Source organism: Argentina silus, assembly GCF_951799395.1.
Source record: "Argentina silus genome assembly, chromosome: 2".
NCBI lineage: Eukaryota > Metazoa > Chordata > Actinopteri > Argentiniformes > Argentinidae > Argentina > Argentina silus.
Genome location: NC_139656.1, coordinates 7,694,887 through 7,716,259, shown reverse-complemented (window position 1 = coordinate 7,716,259; position 21,373 = coordinate 7,694,887). Strand labels below are relative to the sequence as shown.

Below are 21,373 nucleotides of genomic sequence, written 5' to 3'. Positions count from 1 at the left end.
GTGACTGACAGCCATATGACTTGTAGTGATGAGCTCCATACTGAATTGTCATTGTCATTGTGAGGGACCTGAGTGTCAGGTATTGTAGGAGCCAGCTGAGCGCTAGAGGTGGTCACATGTCTGTGAGTTGGGTGGAGGTGACGATCCGCAGGCTGATGGAGCCAGGCATCTCGTCTCGCATCTGTCGGCCTCTCTTTCTCAGCTGGAGCTTCTGAGGGCTCGTCAAGTCCTTCACAGAGCCTGTCAGCACCACCTGACCCAGGAACTGGTCCTTCACAGCATTGCTGTTCCACACCTGAGGATGGGGATGAGGAGGGGGACAACAGGTAAGACCACGGCATGACTGCTACACTATTTCACCATCTGTAGAGGCCACTAACTTCATCAGCACATTCATATATTTCTCTCCCCTTCTGTACTGAGGTTTAGACCACCTGTCTTACCTCCACCGTAATTGGCTTCCTGGGCTTCTTCCTGTAGAAGATTGCTCTTGCTTCAAACACTGGCTCCAGGGTGTCCTTCTGGACGGTGGACCTCACTGAACTGCCCTCACAGGATATTATCACATACGGGTCTGCACCTGCACAATGACACGGATTGAACCAGTCATAAAGCTGTGTTTAAGTTGTTGTTTGTTAAGTTTGTTAGGTTTGTTAAGTTTGCAGATGACACAACGGTGATTGGTCTCATCAGCAACAACGATGAGTCGGCCTACAGGGAGGAGGTCCAGCACCTAACAGTGTGGTGAAACGAAAATAACCTGGCTCTCAACACCAGGAAGACCAAAGAGCTCATTGTGGACTTCAGGAAGTCTAAAGCTGGCGCACACACCCCCATCCTCATCAACGGGACTGAGGTGGAGCGAGTCACCAGCTTCAAGTTTCTGGGTGTCCACATCTCTGAGGACCTCTCCTGGACCCTCAACACCTCCACCCTGATAAAGAAGGCTCACCAGCGTCTCTTCTTCCTGAGGAGACTAAAGAAGGTACATCTGTCTCCTCAGATCCTGGTGAACTTCTACCGCTGCACCATCGAGAGTATCCTTACCAACTGTGTCACAGTATGGTATGGCAACTGCTCGGCATCTGACCGGAAAGCACTGCAGAGGGTGGTGAAAACTGCCCAACGCATCACCGGTTCCTCACTCCCCTCCATCGAAGCTGTCCAGGGCAAACGATGCTTGCGTAAGGCACGCAGCATCGTCAAGGACATTTCTCACCCCAACCACAGACTTTTCACCCCACTCCCCTCCGGGAGGCGCTACAGGTCTCTCCGCACCCGAACCAGCAGGTTCAGAGGCACCTTCTTCCCTGCGGCTGTCACCCTGCTGAACTCGAACACTGCACCTACCTGACAACCTACTACCTCTGCAACCCCTGCAACCCCTGCAACCCCCCCCCCCCCACCCGGACAATTGCACTGTCACTCCCCTCCCCTGCTCTTACTCAATACCACTGCTCTTCTGTACATATCTGTCCATACTGTTCATACTGTTCATAATGCACATAATGCACATATCTTATATTTTTCTTAATACTACTGTTAATACTCTGCACATACTGTACATACCTGTTTATACTGTTCATACGGCATTCCATATTTATATTTATTCTGCTATCTACCTCATGTTACTGTTAATACATATATATACTGCTAGACTGCATTACTATACAGTTCATATGCTGCTACACTGTTCATACTGTAACTTATTTACTCTGCTATAATGCTAATGCTTACTCATATACTGCTTACACTGCACTACTTATATTATACTGCATTACTTACTGCTCATATATTGCACTACCTGTAAATACTGTTCATTGCACTTTCTGCTATTTTGCACTTCTGGTTAGACGCTAACTGCATTTCGTTGTCTCTGTACTTGTACTCTGCACAATGACAATAAAGTTGAATCTAATCTAATCTAATCTAATCTTAATACTGCCACAATGTCTCATTATGACTCATGTTCCCATGTAAGTTAACGTGCTGGAACAAGAATAGGTGTGATCTCTATGTTTGATCTGAGTTCCATCAGACCGACAGTCAGATTGTAAGACTGAGGAGAGAGCTCTCACCCCCTGTGCTGTCCTGGTTCTCCAGCCCCTCAGCTCCATGGATGTAGACATGGGTCACTACCTGGGGGTAGCCAAGGCATGCACTCCAGCACTTCACCCTAGGCTTGTCTTCTGTCAGCTCTCTGAGAGAGAGAGAGAGAGAGAGAGAGAGAGAGAGAGAGAGAGAGACAGACAAACAGAGGGAATGAGAAAGAATTATATCCGCACAGTATTACAGTATCTCCACCAAGTTCTCAGTACCTGCATCCTGAATCCCCGTCAGTGAAAACACGGATCATAAACACTCCCAATGTCCCTGGGTTAAAGGTGGAGGGGATGATGACGTAGCGGCCCTTGGAGAGGATGCACCTCTGGAACACTGTACGTGTGTTGAAGTATGTAGTCGTCACCACATTCCTCTGGGTGAGGATGTCATGCATGCGGTAATTCCTGTTGTGTTCCACCTTAACAGGAAAACACATGGAAAAACTTTGATTTACGGTATGTAACCCCAGTTCTCTATAGGAACTGAAGGAGACATCTCACCATGGGATATGCACCCCTACATAACAGATTCACTGAAACCCTATTCAATCATGCCTGGAACAGGCCGTGAGCGCTTTGTATGGCTGACCCCGCCCCAGCTCAGTCTATAAAGGCTTCTGCAATGTGCGGCCATTTCAGTCTGTGAACCTCCTCTTCACAAGCCCCTAAAAGAGGGGCAATCTGGTGAGATGTCTCTCTCATCTCCTTCAGAGAACCGGGGTTACATACCGTAACCCAAAGTTCTCTTTCAGTTGACTCGGTTCAACATCTTACTATGGGACATCTGCACAAAGCCCGATTGCCAAAGCCCGTACAGAAAATCTGAGTGAGTACATGGAAATGTACCCCGTTCACCCTACTCAGTTCCAGCACCAAGGACCGTATGTACCAAAGAATGTACAGTGACATCCAGGCTGTAGAATCTCATCAAAGTGAGAGGGCTGAAGCACAAATCTCAGAAACAGAGATGCCCTTGATCAGAGCCCAAGACGTAGCAATTCCTCTAGTGACTCGCAAAGGGGGCTGCAGGCTTTTAGAACTGTATGCCTCCACGATACAGTGAGAAGGCATTGTTTGGATAGTGCCCTATCCCGTACGAGGTTGGCGAAACACACAAACAGTAGATCTTACCTAGGACATCTATTCTGGGAGGTGCAAGAGGAAGGCCAGGAAGATCATCAGGGACCGCAGCCACGGCAGCCACGGCAGCCACGGCAGCCACGGCAGCCACGGCAGTCATGCCCTGTTCTCTTGGCTACTGCCTGACAGCTTCTACCCGCAGGCCATTAGACTGCTCAACTGACCCCACCTCAGTCGCCCCCCCCCCAACTACCTCAAGATCCCCCCCCCCCCCCCCCCAGGTCCCCATCTGCACTAACTGTGCACCTGCAGTGACATTCTCCATTGTTGCACTGTTGAGGAGCTAGCTTGCCCAAAGCATTTCATTACACCATCTACAGCTATATTCTGTGTATATGACAAATAAACTTTGATTTGATTTTCATCTTTTATTGTATAATGGAATATACAGCATATATATTTTCTTGAACTACCCAAATACGTATATGTGTGAGTGAATTCAGAAGAACTAATGACTGATCTCCACTGTTTTTTCAGCTTGCACACACATACATATTAATCATATGTGATTACAGGTCTGGTTGAAATTGTGATTCTTGTCTCTGATATAAACTGGATTTTATAAGGAATGTCCACCCATAATTTCAAACACCCACTGACTGATTTGTTGTTTGTTCAGCGGTTCAAGAGAAAAGTGAAATTCCACCCAATTATTTTTTACTGAGGGGGAACGGAACTTACTGTGAACTAATGCCCCACTGCCCAGACAAACATCCTGTCCCCTTAGACAAACCCTCACTGGCCCAGTCTCAAGCCCCAATCCCACTCTCTCGTCTCCTACCTTGAAGACAGCAAAGCCAACGGTGAGGTTCTCTCCCTGCCCAATGCGCCTGTGGATCTTCATGTCTTGCTGCTGTAGGGAGATCAGGACCTCATCCTCCTCCTTGGTTACGTCAAACAGGAACTATACAGAGGACAGACATACTGTATACAGTATATACATGAGGACCAGGCACTGAGAGTGTAAAAAATCAAAACAAATTAAAAAGATTATGAAGACCATGCTGGTGTGGGGTCAGTACCTGTGGGTTTTGTAGGAAGCTCTCTTTGTGGGTCATGCAGCCTCCACAGCGATTGTTAAGAGGCTCTGCATGCTTGGTCCAGCTCCCAAAATGCACCACTTCATGCCATGTCTTGTGGATGCTGATCAGGGAAGTGTTGATTAGACGACACACATATGCGTCTGTGAAATACTTACACCAGTCTGTGAACACCATCCTGTGGAGATATCACACACACACACACACACTATGTAGACAGACAAAAAAAACTCACACAGGCGAGATATTAGTTCAAATGTTATGATTACACTCACCAGAACTCTCCATCATCCTCTACTGTGATGCCAAACTTGTCCCTCTCCATTCTGTCAATCATCTCCCATTCCGCTGAGCTGAAGTGATAGAGAGGGGAAATAGGAGAGAGGAGAGGATATGAGATGAGGGAGATTGAAATGAAATAAAGAGTGTATATACAGTACTATGCAGATAGATTAGTGCTGCTAAATGACTTCCTCACCTGTCACTCCAGGCTCCATTCCATTCAGTCTTGCCCCAGGGGTTCCTCATGCGTATCAGGGGGATGGTCTTTTTTTGGAAAAAAGACAGCCGCACCTTCTTCACCGCCGTCACTGAGTATGCATGTCCCTTCACCAGCCCACACGCCATACGCGCCTCAATTTCAGATGGTGATGCCTGACAGTGTGACAAAGTCAGTCTACTAAAGCAATAATGCCTGAGAGGCTGTGATTTATCATCAATATTGTCACGGGTAAGGAGAGTTGTTAGGCACAATGCACTGTGGAGGGCCGGCAAACCCCCTACCAAGTAACAATATTGACGATAAATCATGGCCTCGAGGGCATTATTGTTTTTAAACGGTTACACAACAAATCCGAAGATTGTGACAAGAAAACAATACTTTAAGAATTTATTTTGTGAGATTGTGGTGGTTTCTGCCCTGGGCTGAAAAATATATTTCCTATAACTACAAACGTTGTCAAGGGAAGATGATACACAAATCTACTTCAGAACATCATAACAGGTCATTTAACCATGACATTATCGTTATTAAATCACGGCTTTGACGCCTCTCAGCCAATCACAATGCTTATTTTCATCAACAACCTGTTGTATAATGTGTTAATCATCTAGTGTTGAGGTATGTGTTGTAGTGAAGACCTCGGGCTCGCCTGTGCAAAAAAGTGCCTAAAAGTGAACAATGTTGGTCATCACCACTTAACTGTAGGCTAATATTTCATGCTGTGGAGTATTCTGAGTTGTTAGGTATTTTTTGCTCTGCTCAATAAGCACTATTTACTCAAGAAAATTGGGGCCCTTAGAGAACAGTAGCAGAAAAAACTCTGTCAAGAGACGACAGACCTCAATGGAGCTACTGATTATTCCCCCACTGTCATAGACATTGAGTAGGTCCTCGAAGAGTTTGTCCTGTTTTTCCTGGTCAGAATCGAAAGCCTCAGCCTGTAGGTTGATGGCCTCTGCAACAGCTCCGCTGAAATCCACCACTGCATCCCCAGTGTGGCCCCCGTCCAGTGACTCATAGCAGCCAGAGAGCCTGGAGACACGGAGGGAGGAGCCATAGAGAAGTTTGGGTCAGGAAGAGATGCAGAGACCAGAGAGCACACAATGGAATGAAGCCTAAGGGTTCACAGGGTTAAGAACGTTAATGTAATGCTGACTTGGCATAGGCTTTCTCGAGGAGGGCACTCCAGAACTCGTTGTTGAGTTTTGAGTGGCAGTAGATGAGCTCCCCATTGATGGTGGGCAGACGGTCATCCACCACCACATCCACCCACTCTCCAAACACCCAGAACTGGAAGTGGAAGATGCCAGCGTAGCTCTCAGGATGCTTTGGGTCCCACTCCTGCTCATTCCAGTCAGGGATTACCTGTCAACACACAAGGTGAATCATACATCCAGCCATAATGTGGACAATGCAGTTTGATAGCGTAGACAACAAATTTACATCGGTTATGTCAGTCTGATGCCCAAGCCCATCTGAAAAGGAAAACAAAATGTTCCTATTGACATTAATATAAAGTGAAACTCCTCTGTCGTGTGAAAACGTGCAAGATGTCTGACCCCAATTGCTCTCACTGAATGGGACATAATGTAACTGTTCAACGGTTTCATTCTGTAATTTAAGATCATAAACAAAACTAAATTAAATGGCGAGTAATACTTTTCCTTGTCAGGGTCAATAAACTGAAGAGAAGATTAATTAATCTGAGAGGTAACAAGATCATTTACCAGAGAAAGATGACACTGTTTTTTTTTTCAGCAGAAGTGAAAAACCCCTGTAGCTGAAATTCTCCAGCTACAGACTAAGTTGAACTGTGAGTCAGGTATCATCTGTATGGAATGACACATAAGCAGTAGTGTACATCTCACCCACATAATTCACAAACATTATATGTGTGTTACCAAACATCATGTATTTTTCTGTATACTTTGACTAAGAAACTCACACTAAATTCTCATACACTCTTCTCACACTCATCTCCAGACTGTGTGATCAGACAAGAGGAAACCAGACTCACCTTCTGCCAGAGGTTTGGCTTCAGTGCCAGGCAGGAGCACGCTGCCACAAACCAGCAGTTACCCACAAGCCCTTGGTTCAGGTCATGGGAGCTGATGCCCTCCACAAACAGATGTGGCTCATCACTGATTTCCTGTGACAGTGAAAGGAGTGAGAGAACACACAGTAGGTGTTCATTTTGTTGATACGTGTTAAGATATTCCAATCTTATACAACTGTACAGCATGCTGGTAGAACCTTTTAGGTCTATGATGAAGGGAGATCATTTATTCCGAAAACAATAGTCACAAATCCTGGTCAGATAGTTCTGGCTTAGAGCATGTTTTCTTATAAAATTAGTTGAAACTCTCTGGAGGTGTTGTTCTGTTATTATTAAGAAATGTATTTTGTCTTCTTGTCACACCAGCTCCTATAAGGGAACAGCAAAAGAGCCATACATCCTGACAGTCTTGACATAGATGTCATAAATGGTGTGTACACATCACACACTTACTGTACAAAGCTACTACCACTTGCAAGAACCACCATGGTATGGCAGGGCCACTGTTCCTTATATTCTATAGCATATCCTCAGACAACCTCTCAAAAGATATTAACCTTTGAAATACTATTTCATTTTTCCTCAGGCAACCTCTCAACAGACATTAACCTTTGAAATACTCTGTCACAGAATATGAGCCTATAAAACTTAGCAAACAATGGCCCTGTAGAATTCAGTCATGCTGTGCACGGTACTGTAAGTGTCAGAGGATGTCATTGTATCTGACCATCTAGAATGTGTGATAAATACACAGCAAAATCCATGTATTTAAAAAAAAAAAAAAGAAATCTCTCTGTAAAAGCAGCCTCAGTCATCCAAGTGAATCAAAATCGAATGGTAAAGTATCTTTGGCTTTGCAGACTCACCTGTGGTCTTTTCCATTCTACAACACCAGGAGGTGGTTTCTTGTAAAACAGAGATGCATTGGTGACTGGAAACTCAGGATCCTCAAAGAGTTTCTTGTCCTCCAGACATTCCTTCTTCAGATCCGCGTAACGCTGATTTTTGTAATGAGTTGCTGAGGAGAACATTGTTGTTCAGACACTGGAACCTCCAAACTGCAAACTGACCACAGAATAAGACTTTACGTTATTTATAGGCAGAGGGGGAGGCTGGTGGAGGGAGAAATTGGAGGATGGGCTCATTGTAATGCATGGAATGGAATAAGGAATGGAATCAAAACACTATTTAATAACATTCCTAATTCCATTCCATGTATTACAATGAGCCCATCCTCCGATTTCTCCCTCCACTAGCCTCCCCTGGAAGAGGGAGTCTATGATTTTTGACTTTTAACCTTGGATGCCTGGACATGAGCTAAGCATACCGTAATAAACCCTATAAATCCTTGTATAAATATATACAAAAATAAATTCTTCAAAAAATTCTATTTCATACAAGAAAACTCCCTTAGGGCAAGAGACTGATATGGTCTTAGGATGAAACACAGTATTATTATACTTAAACTTTAAGTAAAGTTTCAGAGTTTTGGTCAACCATGCAACCTTTAATAAATATGGGTGCCAAGTTTGTTACAAAACAAACATACATAAATAATTACAAGCCAGACAGCCACTGTCCCCTGGGAACTGATGATATTCTAACTTTATGACCAGTACGAAGCACTTTAACCCATCACCCTGACCCCAGAGATGAAGCTCTTCATAAACAAGATGGGATATGATATTGAGTCTGTCTGCCAATTGCAGTCATGTCCTTTTACTGTTTGCGATGAATAACACGTACAAATGACCCAATAACAGAGGAATCCTGCTTTGTGGCCACTGGAGAGCAATTAAGCTCTACATTCATGGTGAGTTATGGGCAAATCGACAGCAAATCGACAGAATGTTGCTGGGACTCGGTTTTTCACTTTCAAATGTATGCCAAACAAAAAGCCTTGATTGTAAAGTTTTACATACAACCATACAACTCTATGCACAATGACTTTTCCTAACAATTTACACATTTACTTTAAGAAGTTTAGTAACAGAACATTTTTTTTGTAACTTTTTGTAACTACATTTTCCCAAAACTCTAAATACCTGCTCCAAATTCAGATTCAAATATGTCTGCAGAAAGAGTGGGGTGTCAGCTATGATATGATACCTTGAGTTTGAAAATATCTATTTTGGTTGTTGAGCTACAGCAAGTGAAGTGGATTTACATGCAGTAACAGAATTATGGTAACAGAAATAACAGAAATAAGGTAACACTTATTAATTTATAAACTAAGTCGATATCAGTAAAAACACCACAAGTACTTGGTAGATCTAGGTCTGCAGTACCTTCATGTATAGTATGTCTTACTTTTGTTAGCTTTCATTTTCCTAACTCGTCATAAGGCAGAGACATTTTTTACATATGTGAGTTCTTAAACTTACAGAAGCCAAACCATTTCTGCAAGACAATATTTGATATTACTTATTATTAGTTCACCTTGAGATTACTTGAACATTAATTAGGTTTGATGTTTTTCTAAACATCTTTCTGGTAGATGTTTTCTTAGATGCTTTTCCATATGTTTGACCAGAAGTCAAATCCTTTGCTTATTCCTTTTTTTATGACGGAAGATGGATGATACATTTATTTCTGACTTCATTTCCCAAAAATATAGACTCTTAGCTTTCATTTGACACCCAATTTGGTATGCTCTGATGAATTTCACATCTTGGTCCTCATGGGTCCTCTTACATGGAACTGCCCTTATCAGTAATTACATGTTTTCAAAAAGTGACACACACTTTGGAAAACACCTTTCAGAGTAAAGCCCATTGATCCCACAGTGAGAAGCAGGTAATGAGGCTGTCATGATTCTCTCAGTACATTATCACCAGCATGGGTTAATACAACTGTCAGCTAAGAAGTTCCATCAGAACATTCATCAGAAAAGCATTCATCCAATACTGTAGGATAATTGAGGAATAAATTAGAATGCTTTATTTCACTCTCTCCTGTATGCTGTCTCACAAAGATATCCACGGGATGACTTTTCAGATGGCGGACACGTGCCTTTGAATGGACAATGGAGCGCAAGGAATTGTAGGTCTAACAATTGAGAAAGAGCCATGTAAAATAGCCTATTTTTTACTACCTTTGTTTTTTGCTGTGATTGTTTTTTTTGGTTTCAATAAACTTTCTAGAATGTTTATCGGTCATTGTTGCCTGACAACTGCAAAATCATAAAATAAAATCATAAAATGGAGAGTGTGTGAACATGCCAATATGGAAGGCTGACACACACACACACACACACACACACACACACACACACACACACACACACACACACTACACATGTAACTCAACACATTATTCATCAGGATATGTGTGAATGTATGTGAATAATTACAGAATTTAAATGAAAATATTCAGGAAATTGCACACTCTCTACACTCTTGGATGGAACTATCCTGCTGGGCTGTATCAGACACTACTCCATCTGGACAGAGCACTTGGATGCAGCCTTCTGTGACCAGGCCCACACAGCCTGTCCTGAGCACTACTGCTGAGTGTGACTGGTGGCTGAGGGCATCAGCGATGTCACAGGAACTACCTGACCCTGTCACATTTGGTCTCTTCTCCATGTACAGGCCTGAACTATGAGCACAAAGATGAACTCTGGGACAGCGGACGCCCGCCGGCCTCCTCCTCCTCTTCCGCGGTCGCTCCTGTACATTCCTCTCTTCTGAATGTGTAAACCTGTACACGTGGTGTGAAAATTCCTCTATTAATGTGTATCAAGAGAACGGAACAAAGACAAAAAAGCGTTTCTTTTTAAATTATTACTATTATTATTATTATGATTATTATCTGGGTTTGTAAACTGCTGATCCATCTGGCGTATCTCAGCAGGCCTTTCCCCATCTTTGAGAAAGTACAGTTTGGGAACTGGACTGAAAAAAAAAAGATATATACAATAGCCCATAGTGAGACATACATTACCTGTTTCAGAAAAGCATTTGATGTTCTCATTCCAAGCAAGGAAGTACATACCAGTTATTTAGATGCACACATTTTGCCCTTAAAACATTAAACTTTTTCTGTAATAGGACACCAGACAACACATGACCACTGGTCCAAAATGAACATGTAGATACATTCAGAGCTTTTAATAAACAGTTAAATATTTTTAAGCAAATACTGTACCTATTGTTTTTACAACTATTTGAAAAAAGGTACGGAGATTTGTATATGAACGATAACAACTTGTAAATGGAATGCAGTGTTATACATACTACTATAGTCTATATATCTGCTTTATAGTCAATATATATTGTGTAGCAAGTCTCTAAAAAATTGCATTGACACTTGGTTCATGCTGACCTTTTCACATTTGTTTAAGGAAGCTTAAAAAGTCATTCGAAAAGTCTTGGCTTGTCTCTTTACAGAGCAGCCTCTCAGAAGTCATGCAAAAACAAACAAGAGAAAAATCCAGAATGCTTGAAGGTGCTTCTTGGTCCCTGCCAGTTCCTGTAAATGACAGCCATATGACTTGTAGTGATGAGCTCCATACTGAATTGTCTGGCATTGTCATTGTGAGGGACCTGACGCAGTGTTAGGTAAAGTAGGAGCCAGCTGAGTGCTAGAGGTGGTCACATGTCTGTGAGTTGGGTGGAGGTGACGATCCGCAGGCTGATGGAGCCAGGCATCTCGTCTGCCATCTGTTGGCCTCTCTTTCTCAGCTGGAGCTTCTGAGGGCTCGTCAAGTCCTTCACAGAGCCTGTCAGCACCACCTGACCCAGGAACTGGTCCTTCACAGCATTGCTGTTCCACACCTGAGGATGGGGATGAGGAGGGGGACAACAGGTAAGACCACGGCATGACTGCTACACTATTTCACCATCTGTAGAGGCCACTAACTTCATCAGCACATTCATAAATTTCTCCCCCCTTCTGTACTGAGGTTTAGACCACCTGTCTTACCTCCACCGTAATTGGCTTCCTGGGCTTCTTCCTGAAGAAGATGGCTCTTGCTTCAAACACTGGCTCCAGGGTGTCCTTCTGGATGGTGGATCGCACTGAACTGCCCTCACAGGATATTATCACATACGGGTCTGCACCTGCACAATGACATGTAATGAACCAGTCATAAAGCTGTGTTTAATACTGCCATAATGTCTCATTATGACTCATGTTCCCATGTAAGTTAACATGCTGGAACAAGAATAGGTGTGATCTCTATGTTTGATCTGAGTTCCATCAGACCGACAGTCAGATTGTGAGTTGTAGATTGAAGATAGAGCTCTCACCCCCTGTGCTGTCCTGGTTCTCCAGCCCCTCAGCTCCATGGATGTAGACATGGGTCACTACCTGGGGGTAGCCAAGGAACGCACTCCAGCACTTCACCCTGGGCTTGTCTTCTGTCAGCTCTCTGAGAGAGAGAGAGAGAGAGAGAGAGAGAGAGAGAGAGAGAGAGAGAAAGATTGAGAGAGAGAGAGAGCGAGTCAGAGAAACAGAGAGAGGGAGGGAGAAAGAGAGCGCAGCACAGGTTTCATGAGTTGTCTTGTTGGGAATGGCATAAAGGGCCAGACATAAGGGTTTACAATAAATTCCATCCATATACTACTACTAGTACTGGTATACTTAATCAATAAGATGCATCATATGATACTTAAAGGAATGGTTTAGACTATTTTCATGTTTAGGTGAAATATCATCTTACTTAGGAACGGGGGTGTGGCCCCATGTTGTGATGTTGTGTGTGACAGTATGTGGAAGTCTATGTCATCTATGCTACTGATTAAATTGTGTGACTGCTGTTGGATTCTACACTTTTCAATCGCACTAACCACTATGTTATTCTCTTGTCAAAAGTCACCAGAATTTCTTGTTTAAAAGATGATAGGTAACATTTTCGCAGGGTACAGAAGGGGGGGGACATAGCCAAAATGTGAGGTGTTCACCTTACTCCATCTGACATTACATTGCTCTCTCTCACTATATGTGATCACTTTTTGTGGTTGTGCACGTTGACATTGGCTCCTGCTCGATTGTAGTGCAAGTTTGGATGAGTTGGGATTGACATGCTGACAATTATATATAACGCTCTTGTGATCAGAGCTGTTTATCGGGTCAAGACAGGTGTACTCGGGTAAATCAGCTGTAGGCCTTGTCACTTACCTGAGACCCGATCATTTCATGCTTTTCACTCACACTAACCACTACGTTATTCTCCCATCAAAAGTCACCGGAATTGCTTGTTTAACAGCTGACATGCACAGCCTCCCCTTCACCCCCCTCACAACATTTTCAGGCAGCACTCCCTCACAAAATATACTTCCTACATCCCTGTACCCTGAGTTGCAGTAGTGAAACCTTCTCTGGTTCTCCGTTCTCCATTGTCTCTGAGGAGATTTGGGCAGATAATTTAAGCAATGCTAACTTCGGGTCTGTCGGAATCCTGGCTATTGAAGAGGGCGCTGCTAACGGTTAGCCTGTGCTGTGAAAAGCAAAGTGTAGAACGGAGAACTGGAAAAGCTTTCACTACTGGCCTATGAGGACAACTCAGGGTAAGATGATATTTCACATGACAGTAGGCTGACCCTGTATTACTATGAGTACTGGTATACTTAATCAGTTAGATGCATTCTTCATCATTTTCTCAGTACCTGCATCCTGAATCCACGTCAGTGAAAACACGCAGCATAAACTCTCCCAGTACCCCTGGGTTAAAGGTGGAGGGGATGATGACGTAGCGACCCTTAGAGAGGATGCACCTCTGGAACACTGTACGTGCGTTGATATATAGAGATGTCGCCATGATCCTCTGGGTGAGGATGTCATGCATGCGGTACTTCCTGTTGAGTTCCACCTTAACAGAAAAAACACATGGAAATGACTGTAGTGACAAATATTTGTTTATTTCACCCATGTGGTTCATTGTCTCTTACTGTGTGTAATGGAATATACAGCGCATATATTAGCTTGAACTACTCAAATATATGTGTGAGTGAATTCAGAAGAAATAATTACTGCTCTCCACAGTTTTTTCAGCTTGCACACACAGTGCATATTAATCATGTGTGATGACAGGTCTTGTTGAAATAGTGATTCTTGTGTCTGATATGAACTGGACATTTTAAGTAATGTCCTCCTATAATTACAAACACCCACTGACTGGTTTGCTGATTCTTCAGCAGATGAAGAGAAAAGTGAAATTCCATTGATCTGGCCAAATTCTTTTTACAGAGGGGGAAGCCAAACATGTCACAGAGAACTTCTCCCCTAAAAGAAATTGACCTAAAATAATATGCTCCAGTGCACACAACAGTGGATATTCGTTTAGTTTCACTGACAAATGTGTAATATTTCTGGCCCGTGTGAGGTTGCATTTGGTCTAAACAAAACAAGTTTGACTACCAAAACAAGTTTGACACAGCCCAGTCTCGCATCCCAGTCCCACTATACTCATTCTCAAATTGAACTCTCTCGTCTCCTACCTTGATGACAGCAAAGCCAACGGTGAGGTTCTCTCCCTGCCCAATGCGCCTGTGGATCTTCATGTCTCGCTGCTGGAGGGAGATCAGGACCTCATCCTCCTCCTTGGTTACGTCAAACAGGAACTGTACAGAGGACAGACATATATACATGAGGACCAGGCACTCAGAGTTCAAAAAATTAAGAACAAATTAGACACTCAAACGGATGATACTAGTCTAGAGTGGTCCCTCCAACGTATGGTCTCAACGATGTCATCGGACACTTCATTTGAACGTCTATTTACGATTGACGCAACAATCAGCATTGAGCTGACCACACTGTTATTTCACATAAAAAAAATTTCACAAATTATAGGACTATGTTTTTACAACTGTATGTCCTCAATGTGAACAATTTATTTTTTTATGTAGACGTTCACAATAGTAGAAACAGCACAACACAGTTCTCATCCAAATTGAGAGGGCGGGGGGGGGGGGGGGGCGTTGGAAATGTCTAGAACGTACATGCGAAAAGGTTAAGAAGATTAAAAAGGGATGTTGTGGGGTCAGTACCTGTGGGTTCTGCAAGAAGGACTCTTTGTGGTTCATGCAACCTCCACAGCGATTGTTAAGAGGCTCTGCATGCTTGGTCCAGCTACCAAAATGCACCACTTCATCCCATGTCTTGTGGATGCTGATCAGGGAAGTGTTGATTAGACGACACACATCTGCGTCTGTGAAGTACTTACACCAGTCTGTGAACGCCATCCTGTGGAGATATCACACATATCACACAGACACACACACACACACACACACACACACACACACACACACACACACACACACACCAATTAACATAGGCAGACAAAAAACACTATTACACACCCTAAACAGGCAAGATATTAGTTATAATCTTTGATTACACTCACCAGAACTCTCCATCATCCTCTACTGTGATGCCAAGATTGTCTCTCTCCATGCTGCCAACCTTCTCCCATTCCGCTGAGCTGAATGATAGACAGGGGGAATGGAGAGGAGAGAAGATAAGAGAGGGAGATTGAAATGAAATATAATATATTCCATGTTATGATTGTGGTACAGATTGAACACTATGTGGAGAGGATTAATTCTGCTAAATGGCTTCACCTGTCACTCCAGGCTCCGTTCCATTCAATCTTGCCCCAGGGGTTCCTCATGCGTATTAGGGAGATGGTCTCATTTTGGAAAAAAGCTAACAGCCCATGGCCCAGCCGCACCTTCTTCACCGCCGTCACTGAGTATGCATGTCCCTTCACCAGCCCACATGCCATACGCGCCTCAATTTCAGATGGTGATGCCTGACAGAGTGACAAAGTCAGCAGTCAGTCTATTGTGTCCATCATCTAGTGCCTAGGCATAGGTACTATAGTGAAGTCTTAGGGCTCCAATTTGCATGTGCAAAAAAGTGATACAGAAAGTAATATTTCTAATAGACCCGATGAGACATAATCCAAAGGGAGTTTCAAATACTGTTTACTAAAACTCTGGTTGAATAATCACTGTTTTCTCTAAAACATTGTTAAAGACAAGGTACAATACAAATCATGCTGGAGAGTAGTCTGAGTTCAGTCAGCAACAAGCAATTTGGGGCCTCTACAGTAAAGTAGTAGAAAAAACTTTGTCAAGAGAAAACAGACCTTAATGGAGCTACTGATAATGCCTCCCCTGTCGTAGACTTTGAGCAGGTCCTCAAAGAGTTTGTCCTGTTTTTCCTGGTCAGAATGGAAAGCCTCAGCCTCTAGGTTGATGGCCTCTGCCACAGCTCCGCTGAAATCCACCACTGCATCCCCAGTGTTGCCCCCGTCCAGTGACTCATAGCAGCCAGAGAGCCTGGAGACACGGAGGGAGGAGCCATAGAGAAGTTTGGGTCAAGAAGAGATATAGAGACCAGAGAGCACACAATGGAATGAAGCCTAAGGGTTCACAGGGTTGAGAACGTTAATGTAATACTGACTTGGCATAGGCTTTCTCGAGGAGGGCACTCCAGAACTCGTTGTTGAGTTTTGAGTGGCAGTAGATGAGCTCCCCATTGATGGTGGGCAGACGGTCATCCACCACCACATCCATCCACTCTCCAAACACCCAGAACTGGAAGTGGAAGATGCCAGCGTAGCTCTCAGGATGCTTTGGGTCCCACTCCTGCTCATTCCAGTCAGGGATTACCTGTCAACACACAAGGTGAATCATACATCCAGCCATAATGTGGACAATGCAGTTTGATAGAGCAGACAACAACAGCAACAACAAAGATACCTCAGTTATGTCAGCGTGATGCCCAAGCATCTGAAGAGCTGAGGAATGAAATGTTGTCTATTGTCAGGAAAGCATAGTGTTGCCATTGACATTAATATAGTGAATCTCTATTATTATTATTATTATCTATTATCTATTTCACTCTGTCGTGTGAAAATGTGCGAGATATCTGACCCAATTGCTCTCACTAAATGGGACAGTCTTACTTTTACTGTTCATGTTTTAATTTAATTTAAATTAATTTAAATGTAAGACTAAGTAGCTGTGGTTTAAGCTCACATTTCCATGTGTTTCTCATAAATGGATGGTGAACAATACTTTTCCCATGTCAATGTCATTAAACTGAAGAGATGATTCATTCATCTCTCTCTGTCTCACTACACTGACCTTTCAGGCTGCATGTGAAGAGTCCCAGAGCTTCTCACTCACATCCATCATAATGACAAGCCCTTGTTTTGCTTCTTCAGCCAACTGTTTTCTATTAGAATGTGCCCCTTGCTCATTAATAAGAGATAGAAGTCATTTGATTCTTTCAGAGAGTTCATTGAACTAAAACACATGTCTTTCCTTTATAAGTCTAGATTACAATTACAAGTAGAGTACAATACAATAGATACTAGTGTGATGGATGTGCTGGATGCATTGAGGGTGTGGGAAATTAGCCTGGTTTAATTCCCGCCAATATGGTGTGATGCTGACAGCTCAGAAAGAACACTCCATATTACAATATGTATTTGGTATCCTATGATTCACTTGAACAATGCTTTGTGTTGCTTTGCTTTAATGCTCCAGTGTGCAGCTCAACCTGCCACTGTGGTGAGAGAGACACAGTATCTCCTGAGAGAGTAGGAGGGGGCGAGCAGAGGGGGATGTGGAGACACAATACTGAGAAAATGCTTACTTACTGCTGGATTGCTAATCTTTCCCTAATCCATGGTCCTTACTCACACACTGGCTGACTGACTGAATGTTTTGTATGTTCACACAGAGAGTGTTATTCTGTCTTGGTGTCAGGGCAAAGGAGAGGTAAACAGACTAAGTTGAACTGTGAGTCAGGTATCATCTGTATGGAATGACACATAAGCAGTAGTGTACATCTCACCCACATAATTCACAAACATTATATGTGTGTTACCAAACATCATGTATTTTTCTGTATACTTTGACTGAGAAACTCACACTAAATTCTCATACACTCTTCTCACACTCATCTCCAGACTGTGTGATCAGACAAGAGGAAACCAGACTCACCTTCTGCCAGAGGTTTGGCTTCAGTGCCAGGCAGGAGCACGCTGCCACAAACCAGCAGTTACCCACAAGCCCTTGGTTCAGGTCATGGGAGCTGATGCCCTCCACAAACAGATGTGGCTCATCACTGATTTCCTGTGTAAGGAGTGAAAGTACATATGTTCATTTTGTAAAACAAACAATAAAAAAACTAAACGATAGTCACAAAGTCTGGTCAAATAGTTCTGGCTTAGAGCATGTTTTCTTTTTAAATGAGTATAAGCTCTCTGGAGGTGTTTTTCTCTTATCATTAAGATATTTATTTTCTCTCCTTGTCAGACCAGTTTTTGAGCAATATGTCATCAGAACACTGGGACAGGAATATGTTAAATAGAGTTCTAACTCTGTGTCTCGCTCCTATAAGGGAACAGCAACAAAGTCAGCCATACAACCTGACAGTCTTGACATAGATGTAATAAATGGTGTGTACACATCACACATTTACTCTACCACTTCCAAGAAGCACCCCATGATTCACTATGACACAACCCAGGGACACTTATATTCTACTACAGCAAATTAATCCTCAGACAACCTCTCAAAACACATTGACCTTTGAAATACTCTGTCACAGAATATAGCCTATAAAAACCCCTATGAAAGCCATGCTGTGCACAGTACTGTAAGTGTCAGAGGATTTCATTGTATCTGCCCATCTAGAATGTGTGATAAATACATGGCAAAATCCATGTATTTTGCCTCAAATAAAGTCATCCAAGTGAATCAAAATCAAATGGTAAAGTATCTTTGGGTTTGCAGACTCACCTGTGGTCTTTTCCATTCTACAACACCAGGAGGTGGTTTCTTGTAAAACAGAGATGCGTTGGTGACTGGAAACTCAGGATCCTCAAAGAGTTTCTTGTCCTCCAGACATTCCTTCTTCAGATCCGCGTAATGCTGATTTTTGTAATAATTTGCTGAGGAAAACATTGTTCAGACACTGGAACCTCCAAACTGCAAACTGACCACAGAATAAGACTTCATGTTACTTATGGGCAGAGACTCACAAGGGGATCTATGATTTTTGTAATCTGTAATTAGCACATCCATTGTATGATATAATTTAAATGCCTCATGAGCTTAGATCATCAGAACCCAAAATATAGTTTTACTCCATTGTTTATGAACAATGCAATTGTAAACACACACACACACTGTATAGCTTCAAAATATTGTTAATTTTGATCTCATGGGAGGTCAGTCCTTGCATCCATAGCTCTGTCTATGAAATTGAGAGCGGTAACATTTCTCCAGCCCCATGTTCTTCAGCTGTTTACCAAAAAAGTGACGGAGAGCCCGCTTTGTTCTTGTTTGAATTACAGATTGCAACTTTAACCTTGGATGGACATCTATATACATATACATATTCAAGTCATTTTGGAATCATTTTGGGATACTATGTAAGGCAAACTCCATCATATCAGGGTAAGAGACTGATATGGGTAGGATGAAATACCATATTACTATAACAATAACAATTGTACAATATTATAACACATATACAACACATATACAATAACATATAACACATATACAATATTAGACATGTAACAGACAGAAGTAGAAACACAGTATTATCTTCAACCATGGATTCACTGTACTCTGACCTGTCACAAAAGCTACAGAAACAAAACGTTTACTGTCTAACTGCATTACAGCCACTGATGATATTCTAACTTTATGACCAGTACAAAGCACTTTAAGACTGACCCCAGAGGTTAAGCTCTTCGTAAACAAGATGGCATAAGATATTGTGTCTGGCTGCCAATTGTGGTCATGTCCTTTTAATATTTGCTATGAAAAGCACAGACTAATGACCTAATAACAGAGGAATTCCACTCTGTGGCCAAAAGAAACAATCAAGCTCGACATTCATGATGAGTTATCAGCAATTACATACATGACGCACACTTTGGAAAACAACCTTAAAGTCCATTGATCCCACAGTGAGAAGCAGGTAATGAGGCTATCATGATTCTCTCAGTACATTATCACAAGCATGGGTTAACACAACTGTCAGCTAAGAAGTTCCACCAGAACATTCATCCAAAAAGCATTAATCAAATACTGTAGGATAATTGAGGAATAAATTAGAACGTTTTTATTTCTCTCTCTCCTGTATGCTGTCTCATACACATGCCAGTGAGCAGCCATTGTAAATAGACTTTCTGTCACTTCCTTACACTTTCAAAGCGAGGAGACTGAACCTATATCTGTCAAACTTTCAGTTGTATAGTTATAGTAGTAATAGTAACAGTGTTATTTTTAGAGAAAGCTCAGCAACACGTCTACTGTACCTCACAAAGCGTTGTGACAACACCCTCCTCTTGGACTACTGAAAGAAAAGGTTGTTCTCAGGTCTTTTTACCTGTCTGTCTCGCCCCTCCCCCAAAACACCTCCGCAACCCAGATTAGTATCGCCTTTGTATGCTCATAGCAAGGTGTGCCACTGAACAGTGAATGCGTGCTGCTGTGTCATTGTTGTGTGACTGAAATGTGTTAGTAATGTTGTATAGTACTATACAACTGTATATGGCTACACATTGATGTCAGTGTGATGACTGTGAGGTGCTACACAGATGTAGCTGATGTAATCTCTGAATAGTATTTACATTTTAAGGAATGAAGAAGAAATTAAAAAGCTAAATGCAAAATGCACTAAAATGCAAAAAATTTACCGTTATTTAAAAACTAGACAGACAACATTTCGATCCTGCAATGATCTATAAAATAATGAGAATGCCATCTTATTCATTTATGTATTTATTATGACAGCCATGTAATAGTTTTTTTCTACCTGATATGAATGGCCACAGTTATAATATTCGTAAAAGTGTGTTTAGCTCATTCAGGCTAAATATGTATAGACCACTTTAATTAGTGGCATTTGTCCTATGTCTATACATATGGGTGTGGTGGTACACTTCTGGCGGAAATTACCTGACGAACATCCTTGCAGGATCGAAATGTCTTTCTGGGGTTTGTAAATCAAGGTATGTGGAGGAGCAATTGAGTGTGTGGGCTCTTTTTAATTTTATACACTTTTTTCAACCATGCACCCCACTAAGGATGTGCGTTTTGATAACACTTTACTAAAGAATGAATAAGAGCCATTATGATGAGGGATTTTCCACACTGTGTGTGTGTGTGTGTGTGTGTGTGTGTGTGTGTGTGTGTGTGTGTGTGTGTGTGTGTGTGTGTGTGTACGGACAGGGCGAACAGGGGAAATTAAGTCCACCAAAACAGTACCTATTGTGTTTTAATTGCTTCGATTACTTCTGTAATGTTCTCCACATAGCTCCAGCTCACAGTGTGCGTCAATGCCTGGCTGACGTAGTCCAACAGGTTGTTTTTCTTTTGTGTCAATGCAGGTGAGAATGAGGTGGGTGTCTGTTGTGGAGTGTGTCTGTTGTGGAGTGTCTCTGGTGTGGAGTGTGTCTGTTGTGGAGTGTGTCTGTTGTGGAGTGTGTCTGTTGTGGAGTGTCTCTGTTGTGTCTACAGTTACAGTAATTGTTACCATTGTTAACATG

The 21,373-nt window shown here is 42.5% G+C and overlaps 1 protein-coding gene across 4 annotated transcripts in view; it reads right to left on the bottom strand.

Annotated features, from left to right (window-relative positions):
- Window positions 1-85: 85 nt before the first annotated feature.
- Window positions 86-21,373, bottom strand: part of LOC310824283 (calpain-5-like) — a 41,483-nt gene continuing 20,195 nt past the window's right edge. For 2 of the 4 annotated variants that reach the window (XM_083697164.1, XM_083697163.1), the window contains exons 2-13: window positions 7,707-7,905; window positions 6,802-6,933; window positions 5,941-6,149; window positions 5,624-5,816; window positions 4,761-4,936; window positions 4,558-4,635; window positions 4,265-4,460; window positions 4,024-4,146; window positions 2,319-2,521; window positions 2,079-2,200; window positions 444-580; window positions 86-295 (exon numbers count right to left, since the gene is read on the bottom strand). In XM_083697164.1, coding sequence (XP_083553290.1) covers window positions 113-295; window positions 444-580; window positions 2,079-2,200; window positions 2,319-2,521; window positions 4,024-4,146; window positions 4,265-4,460; window positions 4,558-4,635; window positions 4,761-4,936; window positions 5,624-5,816; window positions 5,941-6,149; window positions 6,802-6,933; window positions 7,707-7,871 — 1,917 coding nt within the window. In that variant the 5' untranslated portion in view covers window positions 7,872-7,905 and the 3' untranslated portion in view covers window positions 86-112. Of the gene's footprint in view, window positions 296-443; window positions 581-2,078; window positions 2,201-2,318; window positions 2,522-4,023; window positions 4,147-4,264; window positions 4,461-4,557; window positions 4,636-4,760; window positions 4,937-5,623; window positions 5,817-5,940; window positions 6,150-6,801; window positions 6,934-7,706; window positions 7,906-10,933; window positions 11,619-11,766; window positions 11,904-12,092; window positions 12,215-13,451; window positions 13,655-14,282; window positions 14,406-14,834; window positions 15,031-15,193; window positions 15,272-15,410; window positions 15,602-15,940; window positions 16,134-16,257; window positions 16,467-17,807; window positions 17,940-18,608; window positions 18,805-20,140; window positions 20,198-21,373 lie in introns of those variants that run through there. The other 2 variants (XM_083697162.1, XM_083697161.1) reach the window with 2 other exon arrangements.